At 46.1% G+C, this 22,254-nt stretch overlaps 1 protein-coding gene across 2 annotated transcripts in view; it reads right to left on the minus strand.

Moving 5' to 3' along the window:
- PEX6 (peroxin 6) overlaps positions 1–22,254 on the minus strand; it is a 44,420-nt gene that overhangs the window by 9,728 nt on the left and 12,438 nt on the right. For both annotated transcript variants that reach the window (XM_086814421.1, XM_086814420.1), the window contains 5 exons: positions 13,258–13,593; positions 12,798–12,869; positions 12,588–12,674; positions 12,375–12,497; positions 12,154–12,264 (listed from right to left, as the gene is read on the minus strand). In XM_086814421.1, coding sequence (XP_086670547.1) covers positions 12,154–12,264; positions 12,375–12,497; positions 12,588–12,674; positions 12,798–12,869; positions 13,258–13,593 — 729 coding nt within the window. The remainder of the gene's footprint in view (positions 1–12,153; positions 12,265–12,374; positions 12,498–12,587; positions 12,675–12,797; positions 12,870–13,257; positions 13,594–22,254) is intronic.

Genomic DNA, 22,254 nt, shown 5'->3' on the forward strand with positions numbered 1-22,254 from the left:
TATTCATCAGTTTAGCATTTAAAGACACAGGTTGCAAAGCCAAGACCAAGGGCAAGAGAGCCAAGACTAAGGGCAGCAAACACAACAAATGAAGAAGCATGTCAACAAGCAAGTAGATTAATGACTTGTGTCATCCCAGTTTGATGGTTTTGTTGGACAGGTTTACTCTTTCTTGAGCAAGGTTGCATGTACTCTACCACTGCCATGTTGATATGGTTCTCTTCTGCACAGGTTAAACAAGAAGTACATGGCAGGCAGGAGAAGATGCACAGTCAAGATAGTGTACAGACGGATGATAGGATGCAGCTTACAATGAGTTACAATTAGGGGCCTTCCAGCATATAGAGGATGGGTTTTCACCAAAGCAAGAGGCAAAAGGCAGTCGGGAGAGCTGGTTATACATGATTGTGACCTGGAGGTTGGCTTGCAGCAGAAGGCAGTTTCCACTCGCCTTCTTGATAGGGTTTTCCAGCAAATAGGGTGGTTCCATGTAAAGCTTGGATACAGAGTTCTCTTTCTGATGGATACACTGAGGTGGGATTCTGTTTGCAATTACCACAAAAAGACTCCTCGGTTCCTCTTGTAAAGAATAAAAGAGTTGCTTTCTCCCATCTTCTTGTTGTTTGCTCTCATCTCGGAATAGACTTTAGCTGGGAAGGGCAGTGATAGGAGTGTTTGTTGGGTAACTCTCTCCAACTCGGGATGTCAGTGGGAGCAAACCAGGTTTCTTTTGGCTACCATGTGGTACATCACTTCATGCTGGGCCGTTCATCGTTCTTGCATTGGACAGGTGCAGCGTTTGATTCGGAACTTTCTTTGGTCTAGAGGAGATGGTCACCCAGCTCGGGCGAAGATGGCTTGGCACGTACTGATTCAGCCTTGGGCTCTAAGAGGCTTGGACTTGATAGATCCCGCGACCCAGAGCAGGGTCCTTTTGGGCAAGCTGATCATGCGAGGAATGCAGCCCAAAAAGGAAACCTGGAAGGATTTCTTGATCAGCTGCATTTCCTCGCGTCTTCCTACCTGTGGAGGCCCCTAAACACCAAGAATTCGATGGATCTTCTTAGAGGCCCCCCTCCATGATATCAGCACTGGTTTGCACAGCAAGCCTCTTCCACACCAGGCAGCTTCTCCGCCCCACCCTCATCCAAGTTCTCTCCACCTAGAGAGAGAGAGAGAGAGAGAGAGAGAGAGAGAGAGAGAGATACAGACCCTGGTCTCAAACCCTCATTCCACCTTCCCTAACAACAATCGATCGATGTCCGATCGCACCTCTTGGGGCCCGCTCTGCAAAGGGCAGCTCAAACTCTGGGCACCTAGCAGAGCTATCGTCAACCCCTAAAGCTGGCACAGCAAGACTGCCTTGGCACCCAAAGAGGAGCCTCAACTATGATCTGCGACATTGACTCTGCCATTTCATCAGATTGGCTTCTCCCTCCTGAGGATCCCCCCCGACATCCATGTTCACCCACACCAGAGTTCCCCTGGTGGTTTTTTGGTTATTCACATGGCCGCCTCATTAGCATTCATCAGGTCGGACCATGCGGCCTCCTGACAACATCCCAGTGGCAGCTCGGTGAAGCCCTCCCCTCCCCTCTTCAGGAGGTCCCCGTGGTGAGCTGCAAGTGGAGGAAAGGCATCGCATCCTAGCGCTTATGGCTTTGGGAGAGAACAGCCAGTTGGGCTCACGTATAGTGGGATCCAAGAGAGTGGCAGTGGAGAGACAAATTGATTCAAGATTGCAAGGAGGCCATTCCATTCCTTGATTACTCCGCCTGGCTTGGCCGTTGCATCCTCCTTAAAACCACAGATGGCACCCCGGTAGCATAGTAGCACTGGCGGGCCCAGGGAGTCCTGGCTACTTTCATCAAGGATTTTTGGCACTCTGCAGCATCTTCCGTCCCCGGAAGATATCCTTCTTTCTTTGGCTCTTAGACCATCAAAGCTTAGCTGTGAGCACGTGGCTGGCAATCACTCGTAGCCCAACGGGTTGTTGCCGTTGTGGCAACCTTGAGGGGAGCCAGCGATATTGTTTGTGGGATTGCCCCCAGGCACAATAGGTATGGCAGTGCATCCTCCGATCTGAGCACCGCCCGCACCGTCACATGAGGGACTGTAGCTTGGGTTACAGAGGCAGGTGAGGCCCTACTTTACGAGGATGATGGAAAAGGATTTGCATTGAGTCTCACCCACATGCACATCTTTGTGACGACTATAGAGCAGCAGTTTCGATACAGCCCTGAACTCCAAGTCTAGAGTTAGGGTTTGTGGGCTGATTGAAAGAGTGCATAGAAAGAAAGAAAGAAAAGAAAGAAAGATTTTATTAACGTCTTCCAAAAGACCGAACTCGGTCTATGAGACAAATTAGTGTACCTGTGTGGGGTATCCTCTGTCATCCCAACAAAATGAAAAAGTACTGAACTAAAAAGCTGAATCTGGGTGTGCAATAAGTACAATGAGTGGGGGAGGGGATGGAGCTCTACTACTAGGAGAATGCAAAGCTATATGCATGGGGTATACAATCATGATATGCAACCTAGCTAGCTCCATCCTGTACCATCTGGGGGTATAAAATGGTATACATCAATGAAGGGGGTGTCCACAGCTCCCTGAAGAACATGCCTGGGTCTGCTCTGAAGCGAGCCAGCCGCTCCGCACCCTCTCTGTGAAACTGAACTCTGATCTCTGTCATCTCTCTCTGGTATAGACGTGGTGTCCGAAAGTCAGGTGTCCTCTGTCTCCTGCGGGCTCTGAGTGTCTCTGCTCTCTGGAGAGTAATTCCCTGCTGTGTAGGGGCTGGGAGTGGGATGGATCTCTGAAAAAATGTAGTAACCTGTGTCTGTCGTCCCCCCACTGTGTGGGTTAAGAGTTCATGTGTGGGAGACATACACAGAGAAGAACAAGGGAGAGAGAGAGAGAGAGTTGTGGGGATAAGTCAACTCATGAGGCATGAGTGTGTGACTCCCCTATCACACATGTATATTGCACTAGTACACATAGTGCACTTAGTACATTAAAAGTACTAAGTGTACTATGTACTATAACTTATGGGCTTGTACACACTATAAGGGTGGGCATAACGCCTTTACCCCAACAACCTCCCACTTAAAGGCAAAGTGCCCTTAAATGAAGGAAAAGAAAAATCAGCATGTACATGATAATATACAAGGCCAAATCAAGGCTGAAACTGGCCTCATCCAATGCCCATCAAGTGTCTGCAATGAGCAAACCGCTCCGGAGGCAAACTCTTTGTCAACAGATCAGCCGGGTTGTCACCTGTATGAATCTTAACAAGCTGAATTTGCTTGTTCTCTATCACCTCTCTGATGAAGTGATACTTCACATCCACATGCTTCGTTTTTGCATGAAAGACAGGGTTCTTTGCCAACTGGATGGCACTCTGACTGTCACAATGCAACAATGGAATATCCCCTGTATAACCCAAATCAACCACTAACCGAGATAGCCATAATGCCTCCTTGCAAGCTTCTGTGGCTGCAATATACTCGGCCTCTGTAGTAGATAAGGCAGTGCACTTCTGCATCCTGGATATCCATGACACAGCACCTCCTGTGAATGTAAACACATAACCGGTAGTAGACTTCCGGTTATCTGGATGACCGGCATAATCCGAATCCGTGTAACCATGCACTAATGCATCCTGTTTGCCAAGCAAATGCACATATCCTGTGTGCCCTTCAGGTATCTCATGACACCTTTCACTGCTTCCCAATGCTTCTTGCCAGGGTTGGCCATGTATCTAGAAACCACTCCCACTGCAAATGCAATGTCCGGCCTAGTAGCAACCATGGCATACATGAGACTGCCACAAGCTGAAGCATACGGAATCTTGGCCATATCAGCCCTGTCTCTATCTGACTGTGGGCTGTCCATAGCACTGAGTTTCACATATGGAGGCAAAGGAGTACTAGTCTTCTTCCCCCCGTCCATATTGAATCTCTGCAAGACTTTGCCAATGTATTCCTTCTGAGACAAATACAACACATGCTGATTTCTGTCCCGAAGTATCCGCATACCCAAGATGTGATTTGCATCACCCAAATCCTTCATATCAAAGGTTTGATGCAGCCTCTGCTTCAAGGCATCCATCTCCTTACGAGATTTCCCGGCAATCAACATATCATCAACATACAAGATGAGGATCAATAGACTGCCATCCAAAGCTTTCTTGGTGTACAAGCAGTGATCTATGTCACTTCTCCTGAATTTCTGAGATTTCATGAATGTATCAAATTTATGATACCATTCTCTTGGTGCCTGTTTGAGTCCATAAAGACTCTTTTTCAGCTTGCATACAAGCTTCTCCTTTCCACTTACTGCATAACCCTCTGGCTGCTGCATATATATCTCCTCATGGAGATCACCGTGAAGAAAAGCAGTCTTCACATCCATCTGAATCAAGTCCAGATCATCATGTGCAACCAAAGCTAATACAGCTCTAAGTGTGGTCATTTTGACCACTGGAGAGAAGATCTCATCAAAGTCCACACCATATTCCTGCTTGAAGCCCTTAGCCACTAACCTGGCTTTGTATCTTGGCTTTGCATCTGGTGCAACTTTGAGCCTGTATACCCATTTGCATGGCAAAACCTTCTTGCCTGCAGGCAAAGGCACCAACTTCCAAGTTCCATTTTTGTGCAGAGAATCCATCTCTGACTTCATAGCACGCTCCTAAAGAGCCTTGTCTGCCCTCTGTAAAGCCTCCTTATAACATGAGGGCTCCCCACAGTCAGTGAGCATCAAGTAGTCAACCCCTGGAACAAACCTGTCAGGGGCTCTGGAGGGTCTAGTGGACCTCCGTACCCAATGACCATCATTTGCAGGTTGCTGTCCAGCCTGCATATCACCCATTGGTGGCTCCTGTTCCATGCCATAAGGCTGAAAAATCATGCCCGGTATATCCTCTAACTGTGGTATATCCATAGGGATATCTTCTGCCATCTCTGGCTGTCCATTTGGACCATTTTCAGCACCATTTAAGGGCTGGTTTTCCTGCTGTAATGGCTGATTTACAGCCCTTTGTTGTTGTCCATGATGTCCATCATCATCAAAGATGACTCTGCCAGGCTCCTGTTGCCTTGCAGGCTCCTTATACATGCATGTTTCATCAAAAATGACATCATTGCTGCGTATGATCTTTCTATTCACGGGATCCCAAAGTCTATACCCCATTTCACCTCTGTCACCATATCCTAGGAATATGCATTTGTGAGACTTAGGATCAAGTTTGGTGCGCATTTCCCTGCGTATGTGCACGTACGCAACGCAACCAAACACTCTCAAGTGCTTGTATGACGGAGGCTTCCCTGTCCATACTTCTTCTGGCACTTTCCCACCAAGCCTCGTGTTAGGTGACCTGTTTATAAGGTGAACGGCTGTCATAACAGCTTCAGCCCAAAAACCATGAGATAATGCAGCATGTGACAACATAGAACGGACCTTGTCCTGTATGGTCCTGTTCATCCTCTCTGCTGTCCCGTTTTGTGGAGGATCATAAGGAGTAGAGAGCTCCCTCTTGATGCCTTTAGCATCACAAAAGTCCTGAAACTGTTTGGACATATACTCTCCACCATTGTCGGAACGCAAAGCCTTCAGTGTTTTGCCAGTTTGATTCTCAACATGAGCAACAAACTTCTGAAACACTGAGAATGTATCACTCTTCAAACGAAGAGGATAGACCCACACCTTGCGTGTGGCATCATCAATAAAAGACACAAAGTATTTTGCCCCTCCCAAAGAAAGCTGAGGCATCTCACATACATCTGTATGCACAAGCTCTAACTGAGCATCTTTCTGTCCAAGAGCTTTCTTGTGGGGGCACTGTAGTTGCCTACCATATATACAATGCTCACAAAACTGAAAACTTGAAAACTTTAGAGAAGGCAAGTAACCCAAACGAGACAATCGCTCCATTCCTTTGACACTCATGTGTCCCAACCGGCTATGCCACATAGAAATTTCCGGCAGCTCGGTTGCATTTACATTAGCATGGTGACAAACACCTGCATGCATGAAGTAAAGAGTGTCCACCTTAGAGCCTCTGGCAACAACCAGTGAGCCCTTACTAATTTTCCACTTTCCACGACCAAATGTGGTAACATAATCAGCATCATCAAGCTGTCCAGTAGAAAGCAGATTCTTTTTGATCTCAGGCACATGCCTGACATCATGGAGCATAAGCTGTGAGCCATCTGAAAACACAAGCCTCACATCACCTCTGCCAAGAATCTTGCATGCATGGTTATCACCCAAATAAACCACTCCTTCATTGCCAGCAGTGTACCTGACAAACAAGTCTCTGCAACCTGTGACATGAAAGGAGGCACCTGAATCAATGATCCATGAGTGCATACCATGACCACTTGTAAGAAGTGAATGGGCATCAAGTGAAGAAGTAAATAGGACCTCATCCTCACTGCCACCTGCATGTGACACATTGATTTCTTCAATCTTGACTCCACTTTTGCCCTTTGGCTTTACATCTTTGGCTTCATCTTTCTCTTTGTCTTTGCCTTTTCCCTTTTCCTTTTGATCATTTTTCCATTTGTAGCATTGCTTTTTAATGTGTCCCTTCTTGCCACAATAATGGCATTCCAAATCCTTTTTGGAGCGAGACTTGCTCCTTCCCCTTTCTTGGCTTTTTCCCCTTTGCTGGGATCTCCCACGTGCATTCATTGCATTGGACTTTCCAACAGAGTTGTTTTTCCTGTTCATCTCTTCTTGAAGAAGAGCACCCTCAACATTTGCATATGACAGCATAGCATGCGAATTGCTAGTGGCTGTCCTGAATGTGTCCCAACTCTCTGGCAACGTGCATAAGAGAAAAGTGGCTTTGAACTCATCGTCCATTGCCAACTTTTGATTAATGACCTGGCTGACAATACCATTAAACTCATTTAGATGGGCTGTCATAGACGCCCCTTCCTTCATCTGAAGACCTATGAGTTTCTTCAACCAATACACTTTGCTTGAGGCACTTTGTTGGGCATACAAGTCCTGCAATCTCTGCCACATTCCCCAAGCTGTCTTTTCTTCACGAATGCTGAAAAGTAATGAGTCTGACACAGACAACATGATAGTAGATCTTGCCAGCTCATCCATATCTTCCCACTCTTCAGCAGTAAGAGAAGCGGGCATCACACCCCTTTCTTTGATAGGCTTGTGCTGCTTTTTCTGGAGCAATACATTGTAGCACTGGGTTTGCCAAATATCATAATTATGCGAGCCTTCAAGCTTCTTGATGTGAAGCAATGAAGAGCTCTCACCTGTGGTTGCCATAGCAATATGCAACCTGTCAATGCCTGACTCCCTGCAAAATGTGCAAACACTGCACCAAAAGCACACAAAGTGCTCACAGTTTTTCTCCCAAGCTTTATCTCCCACTGCGGAAGCAAGAATGCAACTTTTCTCCCACTTTATGTGATGAAAACACCAAAATCTGGTTGCTGCAGATTTTGGACAGCACCTTAAATGTGCTCTTTTGCCCTTCCAAAGTACTGTACAGCAGTACCAAGTGCTCACCAATGATGTACCAAACCTGTACCGGCAAGTACAGCAGCTGAAATTGAACCTTTTGGTCACTCAAAACAGTGTACAGCCATGCCAAAACTTGCACAAAGCTGTGCCAAATCTGTACCAGTAGGTACAGTAGCAATAAATGCTCTTCTGGCTGTCCAAATGAGTGAAAATCAGACTTTTACAGTCCCGAACATTGCATAAAACAGTCCCGAACAGAAATTGGGCAAAAGCCCCTTGACTGCAAGCTGATTTTTGAGGATTCAAGGCATAAATGTCTTGCCTGCTGCTTTGCCAAGCTCAACAAGCATACGAACTTGAAAAGCCCCTTGATTTAAGATCAATTTCTGATCATACATGGTACATTGACGCACATGAAGGCATCCAGAGTCTTCACGATGCTTCCCCCTGGCCACATATACATCCAAATAATGAAAGCCCCTTGATTTACAGGCACATTGAGTGCTTGTAAGGCATCAACACATTATCCACAGCATCAAACGCGATTGCCTGCATGCAAATCAACCAAAACGGCACAAAAGCCCCTTGATTTGCACTGCAATTTGCTGCAATTTTGCCCAAATGTGCGATTTCTCACATCATACAGCATGTATGAGTGCTTAATTGCACAATTACATCAAAAGCCCCAAATTTCGACATCCAATTTCCTGCAAATTGATCCTGATTGTGACCAATGTCACCCAATTTTGCCAATTTTGCTCAAAATTAAGCAATTCGGCACCTGTACCTGCTCAATTGATAATTGTACCTGCTCAATTACAAGTCCCAAAAAAAAAATTGAGGCAAATACCTTGATTTCTGATTTTCTGTTGTTTGCAGGAAAGGGGGGTGATGAATTTGGTGCTGCTGTATAGATGATGCTGCTTCACGGCCAGGGCAAGTGTATCGACGAACATGACCTTCTTGCTGGGAAAGTCGACTCGTGGGTGAAGGTGAAAGGAAAGTCGTGGAGGACAGCTCCCATCCTCATCTGCTCTTCATGGCGCTGGCAATCATGCCTTGGGTGACGTGGACCAGCGCTGTCCGCCCTGCCTTCGCTAATGTGTTTCCGCTCGTTGACGTATTCGCCTAGCGCTTGTTGACGTATTCGCCTAGCGCCTACACGATTAGAGTCGCTCACGTAGCCAGCTTGTTGTATTACGCCTTCGCCTGCGTATTTTTATGCCCAGCCGACGCTAATGATTCAACGGCTGCTGCCTTCGCCACCTCCGCCTAGCTGCTGCGACTTTGCTGCCTTTGCCGTGTAGAGCTACAGCTCACGTATTGCTGCCCCCTTCGCCTATTCACAAGCAGCTTCGCCATCACTGCCAGTGTGGGGTTACGCCTTGTGGCCACCAACACTTTGCTGCGATGCCTCTTCTAAGCCGGTGTCTACTATCAAGGAGAAGAGGGAAGAGGGAGGGATCACTAAGCTCTGATACCAGTTGTGGGAGAGAATGAAGAATTAGGGTTAGGTTAATTCATGTGAGAGACATACACAGAGAAGCACAAGGGAGGGAGAGAGAGAGAGTTGTGGGGATAAGTCAACTCATGAGGCATGAGTGTGTGACTCCCCTATCACACATGTATATTGCACTAGTACACATAGTGCACTTAGTACATTAAAAGTACTAAGTGTACTATGTACTATAACTTATGGGCTTGTACACACTATAAGGGTGGGCATAACGCCTTTACCCCAACACACTAGAGCTGTCTGAGCCTGTAATGATGTCTCTCTGTGACGTTGTATGTCTAGAATGAATCTTCGCAGTATGCGTTGGTTTGCTCTCTCAAAGATCTGGCGTAGGGAATGTGGCTCTCTGAATAAAATGGGATATCTCTCTCTGATGGCTGTATATGCTCTGCATCTGCATACATAATTCTCCTCACTCTCCACCTCCTCTTTGCACAATCTGCATACCCTCTCCTCTCGGGGGATCCGTGCTGCTGTGCCAGTCTCGATCTCCAATCGATGTGATGAAACTCTAAGCTGACCAATAGCCACTCGGGAGCCGTGTGGTAAAAAGCCCTCCATGTATCTAGGCCTCTCTATAAATCCATCATCAGTGATACTCATGAAGTGATCTCTGTAGTATAGCATCGTCGGTGGAAGGGGCTGTGTAGGCGATATCCATGTCTCTCGTGTATAGAGCTACCATACGTCCTATCTCAATACTCTGTTCCTCTCACTATGAGAGACGGATATGTGGTGCATCCCTGTCATACTGGAATGGTGGTAGATGATCCATGTCTAGGCCATGCTGTGAGAACCAATGTGTGACCTATGCATACCATGATCCTCTGTCTCCTGCCTCAGCCAGCTGTCTAGATGCCTCAAAAGCTCTGTATGACAATCTGTCCTATGGCATCTCTCTGAATCTGTCTAGTAGGCATATAGTCTGGAATATGGCCTCTACCATCATAGGAGGCGCAGCAAACTCTGCTCGGATAATGTCATGAGGTACTAATGGTTTGCTGCGTATCATGCGTGCCATCATGAGGGCCTGTGGTCTCTCTATCTGTGTCCACCAATGGGTAGCAAGGCCTGGCGCCCATACCGCTGCTCCATACATCAGTGCCGGTGTGACTAGAAGAAGAAGTGTTCTCCACAGGTACCAAGGGTGCCACCAAAGCTCGAAACACCACAAACCCCCTCTGCAAAAGGAAATGACCACCGGAGAGGAAAACGCAGCCAGAAAAGGGCTGCTGTCCTGAAAAAACAGGCCGCCTATGTCCAAACTCCACGTGGAATGAAACGCTGATCAGAAAATTACTTGATGGCTGCAAGCGATGAAGCCAATCTGAAGAAGATCCAACCAGCAGAAGCTGTCCACAAAACGCAGCAAGAAGAAGGCTGCAAATCTGTGAAAAACACAGAGGATAAGGGGCTGGAAATAAGGCTAAATCTGGGGCAACAGATGGAATTGCTGAACCGGGAGCTATGATACCATGAAAGAGTGCACAGAGCAGAAGCAAAAGGGCACTAGAGTGTGCTGAATAGAGAGTGCAAGAGAGAAAGAGATATGGAGCAACTATGCTGAATATCCTGAAGCAAAACAGTCCCAAGCAAGAGACACAAGTAGTCTCATAAGTGAGGGAGCAAAAGATGTACAAGTGAGAGGCCAGCCCCACCTATTTATAGGTGAGGAGGGCTGGCCGACTGGAGCTGAATATGCTGGCCGATTGGAGCGGAGGAGCTGGCCGACAGGTAAAATACCAAATGGGCTGGGAAAAAATCCCAGAAAAAATATGAAAAAAAGGGGTGGCCAGCCCACAATCAAGGGCCATACAAAAGGGACCAAAAGGACACCAGAAATGGGCAGAAACTGGGGATGAATGTGCTAACACTGATTACTACAGAAAAAAAACAACACTCTTCATGGCAGCCACGGAAGTTTTTTGGAAAGAGTATCTTTGACCGTCCACCGAACATGAAGACCAATTGACAGGCATATGAAGCAAGAAGACGAGAACACGAAGAATCTAGAGCCTGATGCCTCAAGCAGTTAGAGAGCATGATGGTAGTTTTCATGAGGCCAAGTACAAGCAATGTAGTGCTCGTACAAGCAATAAGAGTGTGACCAGAATGCAGTGGTTGAAGACCAAGGACAAGCGAAAAACACCGACAAACGAGGGACAGTCTGCGTTGCCAGAGTGCTATGGCCGTGGCACGAAATCCCATATTTCATGCACGTGCCAAGCACATGGAGAACCATTATCATTATGTCAGAGAGAGATTACATGCAGGGGAGATCAGTTTATCTTACTAGCCTACACAAAATAATGTTGCATATCTATTTACAAAGGCTTTGCCTAGAGAGAAGTTTGAAGCTTTCCGAAAAGCTTTAAGGTTGCTCTCATACAGAGAGTGATCGTATAGGTTCACACTTACACTACAGGGGGGATTTGAAGGCAAATGCACACTTATGGTAGTGCTACGTGTGAACAGGACCTAACCAAGGGTACTTTTTCCCATGTGGTTTTTCCCTTTGAATATCCAATGTGAAAGGACACTCTATCTATTGCTTTGTACTTTCATATTATTATGGATGTAATATATATGTGGAAGGTTGACTCTACCACCTCTACAGATTCTCACTCTTAACATTCTCAACATCTCTATGTACTGTGTCCATCTCCATCTCTGTGTGGCAGTCATCTGAAACCCTAACTCTCTGTGTGTTCCAGCAACTTGCACTCCCGTCTCAAAAGCGCACAATTGGGATCATTTGCAGCCATTGTTCTATTCCAAGTAATCAGCAGTAAAAGAAGTGCTATTTCCTCTCACTTGCATGACTTGCTTGGACTCTCCCGATGAGTTGATTGTTGGTGTCACAATACCCTTCTTTGGGGTCAGCCCACCCTTACTGGCACCTATTGGCTGCCAAATACAGGCCTTGTGGCTGCACTGTAGCTTACAGGCATCTTGGCTGCCCCATGCTGCCCTCCGTTGGCTTTCCATCAAGTTGTCATTACTAACACTAAGGGCATGCCACCACCTTGAGCAGGATAGCTTATAGTCACAATCTCATCTTCCAAATCTCACACTACTCCTTGGTAAACATTAAAAACCAAAAGGAGATTAAAAGACCACATATCACAATCCGTTCTGACCTGCGACACCACCCGGTCCATGACTCCTCCTGAATCACCTGAAGCTCCACGAGCAGGGGCAAGAGCATCCAATTCATCAAAGAAAATTACACAAGGGCGAGCTGCCCTTGCCTACAAATAAGACAAGACAAAACAAAACATTACAAAGGCTAGTTTGCATATCATTATAGATCAGTCCTATCAAAAAGTCAATCAAACACAAAGAATGCAATCTCACTGACCTTTTGAAAGATCTCCCTAACGTTCTTCTCAGATTCTCCTATATACATATTGATAAGCTCTGGCCCTTTGACACTCAAAAAGTTCAGTGAACATTCTGTTGCAACTGCTTTTGCCAGCAACGTCTGCAATGCCACCAAACACTTGATAAGTTGCAAATTATTAAGGCTTCATATAAGTACACACTTTTAAACTGAAAGATTGGCAAAGTTTACCTTGCCTGTCCCTGGAGGTCCATAGAGTAGAACGCCAGAGCGTTGCCGCAGACCTGAAGCAAAGAGATCTCTATGTACAAGGGGAAGCTTTTTTTGAAATCAAGTAAAAGCTGTTAGGAAATTCCGCACCATAAGGTAAAAGCTGAAAGCGCAACTCTACACATCTAGAAGGTACACAGAACTTATGATCCAACATAAACACGGCAGTACCTGCACTGTGTCCAATATTGCTTTTTTGACATCCTCAAGACCACCAACATCTTCCCATTTTACATTTGGCACCTGTGTGATCATTCCATCATTTATTTACATACAAAACTGTTCTACTTTCCTATTAAAATGGCTCAGTCTATGAAGAGTCATTAAAACATTGTTTGAACAAGCTATGAGAGACTGAAACAGCAATGGCTATTATGTAAGTATCTGCATGTGTATGTGTGTACTGTTTGTATGTATGTCATGTATGTGTGGTCCGTATGTATGTACAATGTACATACATATGGAATGTCTGTGTATATGTCATGTATGTATGGTCTATATGTATGTGTGTTTGTATGTACTTACATACATATGAAAGTATGTGCATGTATTATGTATGTAATGTATGTATGTATGTTATGTATGTGTGGTCCATATGTATGTACATACATTTGTATATTTCAATATTTACCTTGGGGGCACCAAGCCCTGATGCCATCCTTGATTTGAAACGCTCAAAGGCTTTTTCGACATCTGCAACACTTACTTCAACAGACTCATTGCAATTGTCCACACTATCATCTCTTTGACTTCTAGTCTCACAGCTTTGCTTTCCTTCTTTTTCGTCCCGACACTGTAGAGAACCTTCACACGTCACCTCATCGAGATGCTCCCTCTCTCCATTGTTACCAAGCATTTTAAGGACCATAGATGCACCAGCATCAACCGCAATAGCCTGCAAGTCTCTTGGCACAGTGCCAGCAGTTTGGGATGCAATTGTTTTTGCCACTTGCTCTAATTGGCATTCCTATCACAAATCATCAGAAACAACAGCAAAAAGTTTAAAAGAAATTAAACAAAAATTACCCATAGCTCAAATCATCATAAAGGTAATTCATTTATTTGGAAATAGTTTCCTCTTCATTTGAACACATTGAAAGCAATCAAACACTGCGCATTTGAGGGACGGCCAGTTCAAAAAGACTATGAAGAACACTTGTGCGAGCGTGCATTTCTCTTCAGCTACAGAGAGCATGCAGGCTGCGCTAGTGGGCAGGTTGAGCTTCATTGTAAGACTACTAGTGCAGTAATGTGAAAGTGCTAACAAAGAGAAATAGTGGAAGACTTGCAAACACAATCACACAAATAACATAGCCTAATCCTTGTACTGTTACAGTAAATATATGTACAACTAATTATTCTGAAGTACAAATGATGATCAATCTGATATCTCAGCCCAAGTTGCAGAAGAACGCTGATGTCCGGATGCAAACATTGGCTGCAGATGTGTCTTCTCAGCTCTTCCAAGTGCCTGGCAAACTGCCCATGCTGTCTGCTGCCCAGCCAGCTCGTTGCTGCACCTTTTTGCCTAAACGAGGGCGGCCCATCTGGGATACAGATGCGTCACATTCTCCCCCACGAAGATGACAGATGTCCATAGCTATACAGTGTACCTCTTAATTGTCTTCTCGAGAGCTGAAAAGACCACTGGGGTATAGTGCAAGTGACATAGCACATATACACATAGAATTGCTAGCTGCATCCATGCTCCATTTGTGTCCTGTGTGTGCGTATTTGTCTTGATTAAGTAAGGTTAAGATGTTGTACGTAAGTATAATACGAAATCCCTGCACGTGCCTGTTTGTCCACAAAGGCCTGAGAGTCCCTTTGACGCAAGCAACCCTCAAGACCATGAACAAGAAACAAAAGAGCAAGGATAATTCCACAAACAGAATGTTAAGGCCAACGAGAGTAAGGATGGCTCTAGTAGGAGAGTGCGGAAGCCACGACCCTCTCAGAAAGAGGTCCAAGCCAAGCGGCTGGCATAATAATGTTTCAAGTGTGACTCCCAGCAAGCACATTGCAAAAAATTGCCTGATAGTCAGGAAGGAGCAATCCGAAAACGATTATACTTCACAGCCAGAGGAAGATTATGGACGAGATACATGTGTGAATGTCTTGTCTCTCTTCATTACTAGGATTTGTCCCACAGTGAGAGTATAGAATTGCATCAGGCTGATGTGGGTCCCAAGTTGTCACATGCACTCTGCACTGGAATGCGATGTGACACACTAGCTCTACATCAATGCAAACATTTGTACAGTAGGATTACCCTTTTCAGGAACATTTTGTCGTATGCCGTGACCCCATTGTGAGCCCCAGTCCAAGTCCAAGACATGTCAGGCACAAGCTACGTAGGTCAGTCTCCCAACCTTAAAAAGTCTGCATGTGTCAGCCCTCTTAACCACTTGGAGATTTCAGCATATACATTCATGTAGGAGAATGTACAGTCAGCCCCAGATTAGGGTTTTGCACGTAGAAGCATTTTTAGAACAAGCATGCAGTATAGGCCAGCCCACCATGGGCTATGCCTTGGTTTCGGTGTCTAAAGCACCATCAGCCCTTCAAACATTCGGTCGGCAGCCTATATGGGGCTTCAAACAGCCAGTTGGCCAGCATTAGGCAGGCGGGCAGTAGTTGGGACACACGTGTAAAAGCACAGCATTTAATGCTATTTTATGGCATTTCCTCTTGTCCAAAACTGGCCAACAGCCTCTGAAGCAAACCGACCAGCACGTATTGACCCTATACAAGAAAATGCTCAGTCCTTGCATAGATCATCAATCATCATTTCAGGCTTCAAGCATTCAAGAGCAGAAATGTGTGCCTAGAGCCTCCAGCCTCTTGTGCATACATCAAGCATTCAGCACTTCATTGTGTTATAGTCCCCAAGGCCTCAGTGAAGATTGTCTTCAGCATTCGGGCAGCATATCTGCATCCCTCAGCAGTTCTAGGCTTGCATAGTGGCCATTGAAGAGATATTCAAAGTGTCTTGGACAGCATATGGTTCAGCCTGCGTTCGGTCTTCCTCACCTTGCGTTGGGCAGCCCTCGGTCATCATTCATTATCATTGTACAACGTTCTCCAAAGAAATACAAGCAAATACTCCTGAGGGGGGCCCTTCAGTGGGTAATTGGGACCCAATTTGGTGTCGACTATCTATCTTCTCTCTCTACTCTTCTCTCTCAAACTAAAGTGGATTGCATAGACTCAGGTTTAAAGAAGGCTTTGTTGTGTGTTACGACAGACAACCTATTGCATGCAACAAGGGCCAACTCACTGGGGCTGGCCGACTGGAGCTAGTGCAGGTCGTGGGCCATCAGTAGGCTGTCGGCTGTCCTTACTGCTGGCCGACTGCTCATGTGGGGCCATATAAAATGGCCCCTTGGTCCCCCCACTCATTGTATTCAGTATTCAGGATTTTCTTGTGTATATATAGCAGAGTTACACGCCTCTCTCTCTCCTTCTCTATTGCTGTATTTTTTCTACAGTGCACTTGCCGAGGAGATGTGCCTGAGGATGTGTCAAATGAGGCTCAACTGGAAGTGGAGGAACTTGATGAGGTTCTCAGATTTTGTCTTCATCTCCGCTGCATATTCTAACATGGTATCAGAGCTCTAGGCTCTTGATAAATCTTGGGAACTGTGTGAGCAAGAGGGGGGGCTGTTTTGTTGTTGATTGATGGACTGTTTTGGACTATTCGGGAAGAGGAGAAGCAAGAGGAAGGCGGGCTGATTTGTTGGACAGCCACTTGTAGGTTTAAGTTCTTCTCTTTTCCCACCCACCCACCCTTTTCAGTTACATCCCCGCAATGGCAGATCTACTTGAGATGGCTGAGAGGCATGTGAAGATCCCGACACTCCCCATGTTCCCAGTGGACCGTCAGTTGGACGGGAACAACTACGGCATATGGAAGGTAATGATGGAATCTGTGTTGGAGTCTTATGACCTTGCTGATTTCATTGTTGTTGGGGTTCCACGGCCGGAGTTAGAGGAAGGGGAGTCACCCTGGATTCGAAAGGAACGCGAGGCACAGGCACAGTTGTGGGATCGTGTCAACGCCAAGGTCCATTCTTTCATCTTCCTCAACCGCACACCGCAGGAAATCAATCATATCAAGCATATGACGCTGGCTAGAGGTATATGGCAGCATTTGGCTTCTCTCTATAACAGGATATCGCCCATGAAGAGGATCTCCTTGGAAGTACAGATGCGGGTGATGAATCCTGCAAAGTCGTCATCGATGCGGGAGCACATCAACAAGCTGCAGGCTCTTCAGTAGGAAGTTCTCCAGGCTAGGAAAGAGATATCGTCGGAGGATATGGCCATAACGTTGCTATCGCATTTGCCCTCTCAGTACTCAGCATTCTCCTCCTCTTTGATTACCAGTGGCAGGCTCACCACCATCACATGGGAGGAGCTTGTGCCCATGGTCTTGGACTAGGAGGAAAGATTCACGAACCCTCCACACGGCGGAGGTTCGGAGGCCTTAACTAGCCAACGATCGAAAGGCCGTAACAACAAGGGTAAAGGGAAGGCTTCATCGAAGAAGTCTTCTAAGAAGATGTCCGACGCAAACCGTGAGAAACTAAAGGCAGAGAGGACCTGTAATGATTGTGGCGAGAAAGGCCACTATTGGAGGCAGTGTCCCAAGAGCAGCACCGAGAAGGGTGCAGAATCCTGAGCAGCAACCGTGAGGACTCCAGCTTTTGTGCACATGGAGGTTATGGACACCGGTGTTTCATTTTCTTCATGCAGGGAGGAGGTTGGAGAACTCTCCGCTACGGATACTCGGGAGTGGATTCTAGACAGTGGTGCTTCCAGGCACATGACTCCTTCCCATTCAACTTTACAGGATCTCTGCAAGTATTCTGGTCAAATTCTTACTGGGGATACATCCAATATCCCAGTTCACAGTGAGGGTAGGTTGGAGATAGTTCCCGATGGCAGAGGGGGGAAGCATTCCTCCCAGGTGTTGTATGTTCCATCACTTGGTTTTCATCTGTTGTCAGTGCATCAGGTTTGCAAGACTGGAGTACGGGTGGAGTTTGATGAGCATTTTGTTGCTCTCCCCGGGACAAGGCATGTCATGTGCATCCCGCACTTGGATGCCACGTAGACATATCAATACAGAAGGTGCAGGACATGGGATGGTAAACTGGTCCCATGTGAGCCCAGTCCAGGACGAGTCAGCCAGGGATCCATCTCAGTCGTCCGAGGTATCTCAATCGTCCGAGGTCAGGTGTGCATTGTCCTGCACAGGAGTCCAAGGTCAAGTGTGCACTGTCCTGCACATGAAACAGTGCCAGTCCGCGCTGTCAGTCTCCCTCTGGAATGATGTCAGTGATTCTGTGTATTTGGTATGGTACCAGATGCCAGATCATTGTGTAGATAGTTAGGGTTTGCTTTTAGGAATAGGGGCCAGCCTATAGGCTACCCCAAGTCTAGTGTGGGCATGGGAATAGCGTGAAACCACCCCCATGAGGGCCAGGAAGGCCCTGGCTGAACCCACCAGCCATGGATGATGGAAGGGCTGTAGGACAGCCTAGGGGCATGCCAGGGGCAGCCAACAACACATCTAGTGTTATGAGGGCTGTAGGGCAAAGTTGGGGCAGCCCATACAGGCTGCCCAGTCCCCAAAAACAGCATATATTCAGGGTCCAGCAGATCTAGATTCAAGTGCATGATACCCAGCCAACAAGGGGGAAAAGCGCAGATTTTTTATGTGAATTTTCAGCATTTAATGCTGAAATATTCAGTCGTGGGACTTTTATTGCTGGCCGCAAACGGGATTAGCCTCGACCCTGAAAAGATAAGGGAAAATCTCGAATGGGATGCTCACAAAAATGCTCAGGAGATCCCCTCTTTTGTAGATCTCTATCAAGCATATAATTCTCACATGGACAAATTTTCTGACCTTACAACACCTCTTACAAATTTACTCAAGGGCGTGAAGACGCGTTGGCACAAAGTGTCCATTAGTACAAGCAAAGCACTCGAGGCATTCCATGCAATGAAGAAAGTTTCCTCCAAGTCTCCGGTTCTCACGATGGCTTCATGGGATAATCCTTTTGAGGTGATTACCAATACCAACAATTTAGCGGAGGTTGGAGCTATCCTCCAACACGAAGGGCGCCCAGTGGCTTATTATAGCCGGAAATTAAATGCAACGGAAAAGAATTATTCAATGTATGACAAAGAGTTCTTGGGGATTATGATGACTCTTAAGCATTGGAAACCTTTCCTTTATAGGAGGGAGTTCATAGTTAAGACGGATCATGTAACTATTTGGCCCTCCTAGCCCATTTCACAAGATGGAACCCTTGCCTAAACACCAGACAAGTGGAAGAAGGCATGGGGACAGAGACCATAAGGTTTGTTCAAGAAAAAGCATCAATCTTGGTCAAAAAGCAAGAAAAAGCAAAAAGTCAAACTGAGTTGACTGCGAGCCAAGGATATCATTGGCAAGAAGAGACTGAGCCGAACCAAAAAGCTAAAAGTTGCTTGTCCAAAAAGTAGCTCCAAGGCCAAAAAGCAAGGTCCTGAAGCTAGAAAAGCAAAGCTAAAGAACTTTGACAAAAGTTGAGCAATATTTTATTATTAAAAGAATAAAGAGGAAAGCAAAGGGAAAAAGACAAAAGCGAAAGCTTGGGTTAAGCTTTTAGCAAAAAGCAGAGCCCTCTTCAAGTATAAAAAGGCTTGAACCTCTCTCGTAGCATCAGGAAGGAGATCAAGAAGTGTGTGAAGACCATCTTCATCGTTATCATCACCATCATCAAGCTTTTGAAAAGCGCCAAATTCTGTGCAGCCTACACCTGTGTGTACTACTTGCCTCCACTAGAACCTTCGCCACCTTTGTACGCCGCTTGGAGTTGCTGTACCGGGTTGATCACCCCCACCTTTTGTACCACTGATGCCTCCAGAACCGCCCCTTGAGCTAGCTTTAGCCAGCGCTACCAACATCAGCTGCCTACTAAACAAAGCCACCAGCGCTGCGCTTATCTCAACCCCTGCCGCCAGCCTTTGCGATGTCTGTTCTAGCCTCATGCGCAGCCATCACCACTTGCAGCAGTGCAACCAGCAGCGCAACTAATGCCGTTGGCACTGTTGTAGCCGCCTATGCCTCCAGCTTCAGCTGACTACGCTGCCTGTGTCAGCTGTCAAACCCACTTGTGTCAGTGCTGTTGCACATGTCCGACACCCTACCACAGCCTACTAGCTAACGCCAACTGGCCTGCCCCAGTGCCATCATTTGTCTGAGCTACCGCCATCAGACATCTGTATTGTACAGCCAGGCCATGGTTCAAACACCTTTGTGTATCACTTGTGGGCCGCTTCTTTTATAATTTAAGGCCACAAAAATCTAATCCCCATAAGCTTCATCGCCTCTCGAATTTTTGTGTAGACGCTTGGATTTGGACTGGTATTTAGATTTGGACTTTAGATCTGGATTTGAATTTGGACCGGTATTTGGATTTGGACTTGGATCTGGATTTGTATTTGGACTGGTATTTGGATTTGGACTTGGATTTGGACTTGGATTTGGATTTGGATTTGGATTGGATTTGGGATTGGACTTGGATCTGGATCTGGATTTGGATTTGGACTTGGATCTGGATTTGGACTTGGACTTGGATATTGGATCTAGTACTAGCCCAGTGAGAGATTCTTGTGGGTCATCCCCATGGTGTGCTCGGCATCAGAGATCTTGTGCCTTGACACCAAGGTTGTTAGAGGCGTCAGAGGCGTTTTGTACGAGGCGGGTATCCTCGAAAGACTCGTATTTTTTAGAGATGTTAGAGGCGTCTGTTTTATATATATATATATATAGTGATAGATAGATATAATATATATAGTAAAAGTTGAGAGAGAGAGAGAGAGAGAGAGAGAGAGAGAGACTAGAGTGTGTATGTATGAGCCTTGAGGGAGGGAGAGAGAGGGTGTGTATGAAAGGGAGAGAGAGTGTGTGTGTGTGAAAGAAAGAAAGCTGTATTAAACGTCTGCAAAAGGCCAAAATGACCTATGAGACGAAAATAGTCCATCATCATCATCTGGATACATCATCAAGATTCAAGGGTACAAAGTAAAATGAAATGAACTGAAATGAACCGGTAGAGTATAGAGAGAGCTCCAAAAGTGGGTATAAAAAACATCATCATCCTAGTGTGTTTGAAGTTTGAAGTTTGAACTTTGAGCTTTGGGTCTTGAGAAAGGCTCAAGGGAGGGAGGGAGAGAATGAGGGAGAGAGAGAGTGTGTGTGAGAGGGGCTGCCTTGGGCCCTTAAAGCCCCCGTCTAAAGACTCAAACCAACCAAAAATAATAATAAATATTTTATTTATTTATTTATTTATTTTTTTATTTTTTTGTGGACGCCTCGATCAGGCAATCGTACGCCTTGAACGCCTCTAACCGTTAGAGGCGCGCCTCGTAACAACTATGCTTGACACCAACCACGACTCGGGATTCTACATCAGCATATTTGTTTGCTTTTGCAATCATTGTTGTATTGATCCTGGCTAGGGTGCCCGTGGATTGTTCCTGAATAAATTCCTGAAAGGGGGCAGGGCCTGTTCCCTACTCAATGTGGTGTATTGTGCAAAGTTCCCTATACCCTCTTCTCTCTCTCCCTATCTTCTTCTCTCTATGCTTCTATCTCTTGGATACGTGGTGGAATCTGCCACGCCACACTCTACTGGGCTTACAGTGGTATCAGAGCAGGATTTCCTTCAAGGAATATTTCTTGGGGTGACAGAGCCATGTCAAGTGAAACCGGCCTGACGGGCAGTGAAACAAACACTCGCACATAAAACACTTCAACGCCATGGAGGACCTAGAAAAGGAAAACAAACAGGGGGAGCTAGAGTGCTCCTACAAACAGTACACAGACACCGATTGGCCCCAAATCGCAGTGGCGCCCCTTGCGGTATTTCTTTAATTGATTATAAGAGCTTTGATTACAATAAGGCTGGGAACTCAGCCGTCTCAGTAGAACCCCTGAAGCCTGCAAAGAACCTACATCATGGCTTCTTGTCCACTCGGCATCCACAAACAAGTCCAGCCATTGTTCACATCGAAAGACTCTCTCACATTGAGTCTGCATACAGAAGCTTTCTCCCATGATTAGGGCTGCCACAACCATCCATAGCCTCTCACACTATGAACAGCATCACACCCTGACACATCCAGTGCTTCTGCATCACAACACAGACTCCCAAACTGTCTCTCAAAAGAGAACTCGTATCACAGCACAGCATACCATACAGTTGACACACCTGTACCAACCCTCTCTACCTTCAAGGGGTACTATCCATCTTTGTCATGGATTCCCTGTCCCCTGCCCAATCAGTAGCAAGGCTGTACCAAACATGTGTCCATTCCTGTACTTTCTGCCTGCATGTGTCCTATCTCCTGGAGAAACCCAAAAACATGTTTCCTCGAGAAACCTACGACCTGTTTCCACATGAAACCCTTAGGCCTGTTTCCCTTTGAAACTTCTGTCCTGTTTCCATACAGAACCATTCATAGCACCATTCAACAACAGTGCCAAACACGGCATACATCTAGTTACCTGTTCCCTCATGAAACATCTGGAAACATAGAGATGCCCGTAACTGTAGGTCCCTCTGTT

Source organism: Cibotium barometz, chromosome 20 (genome assembly GCF_041138505.1).
Source record: "Cibotium barometz isolate CiBa-2024 chromosome 20, ASM4113850v1, whole genome shotgun sequence".
In the NCBI taxonomy this organism is placed as follows: Eukaryota; Viridiplantae; Streptophyta; class Polypodiopsida; order Cyatheales; family Cibotiaceae; genus Cibotium; species Cibotium barometz.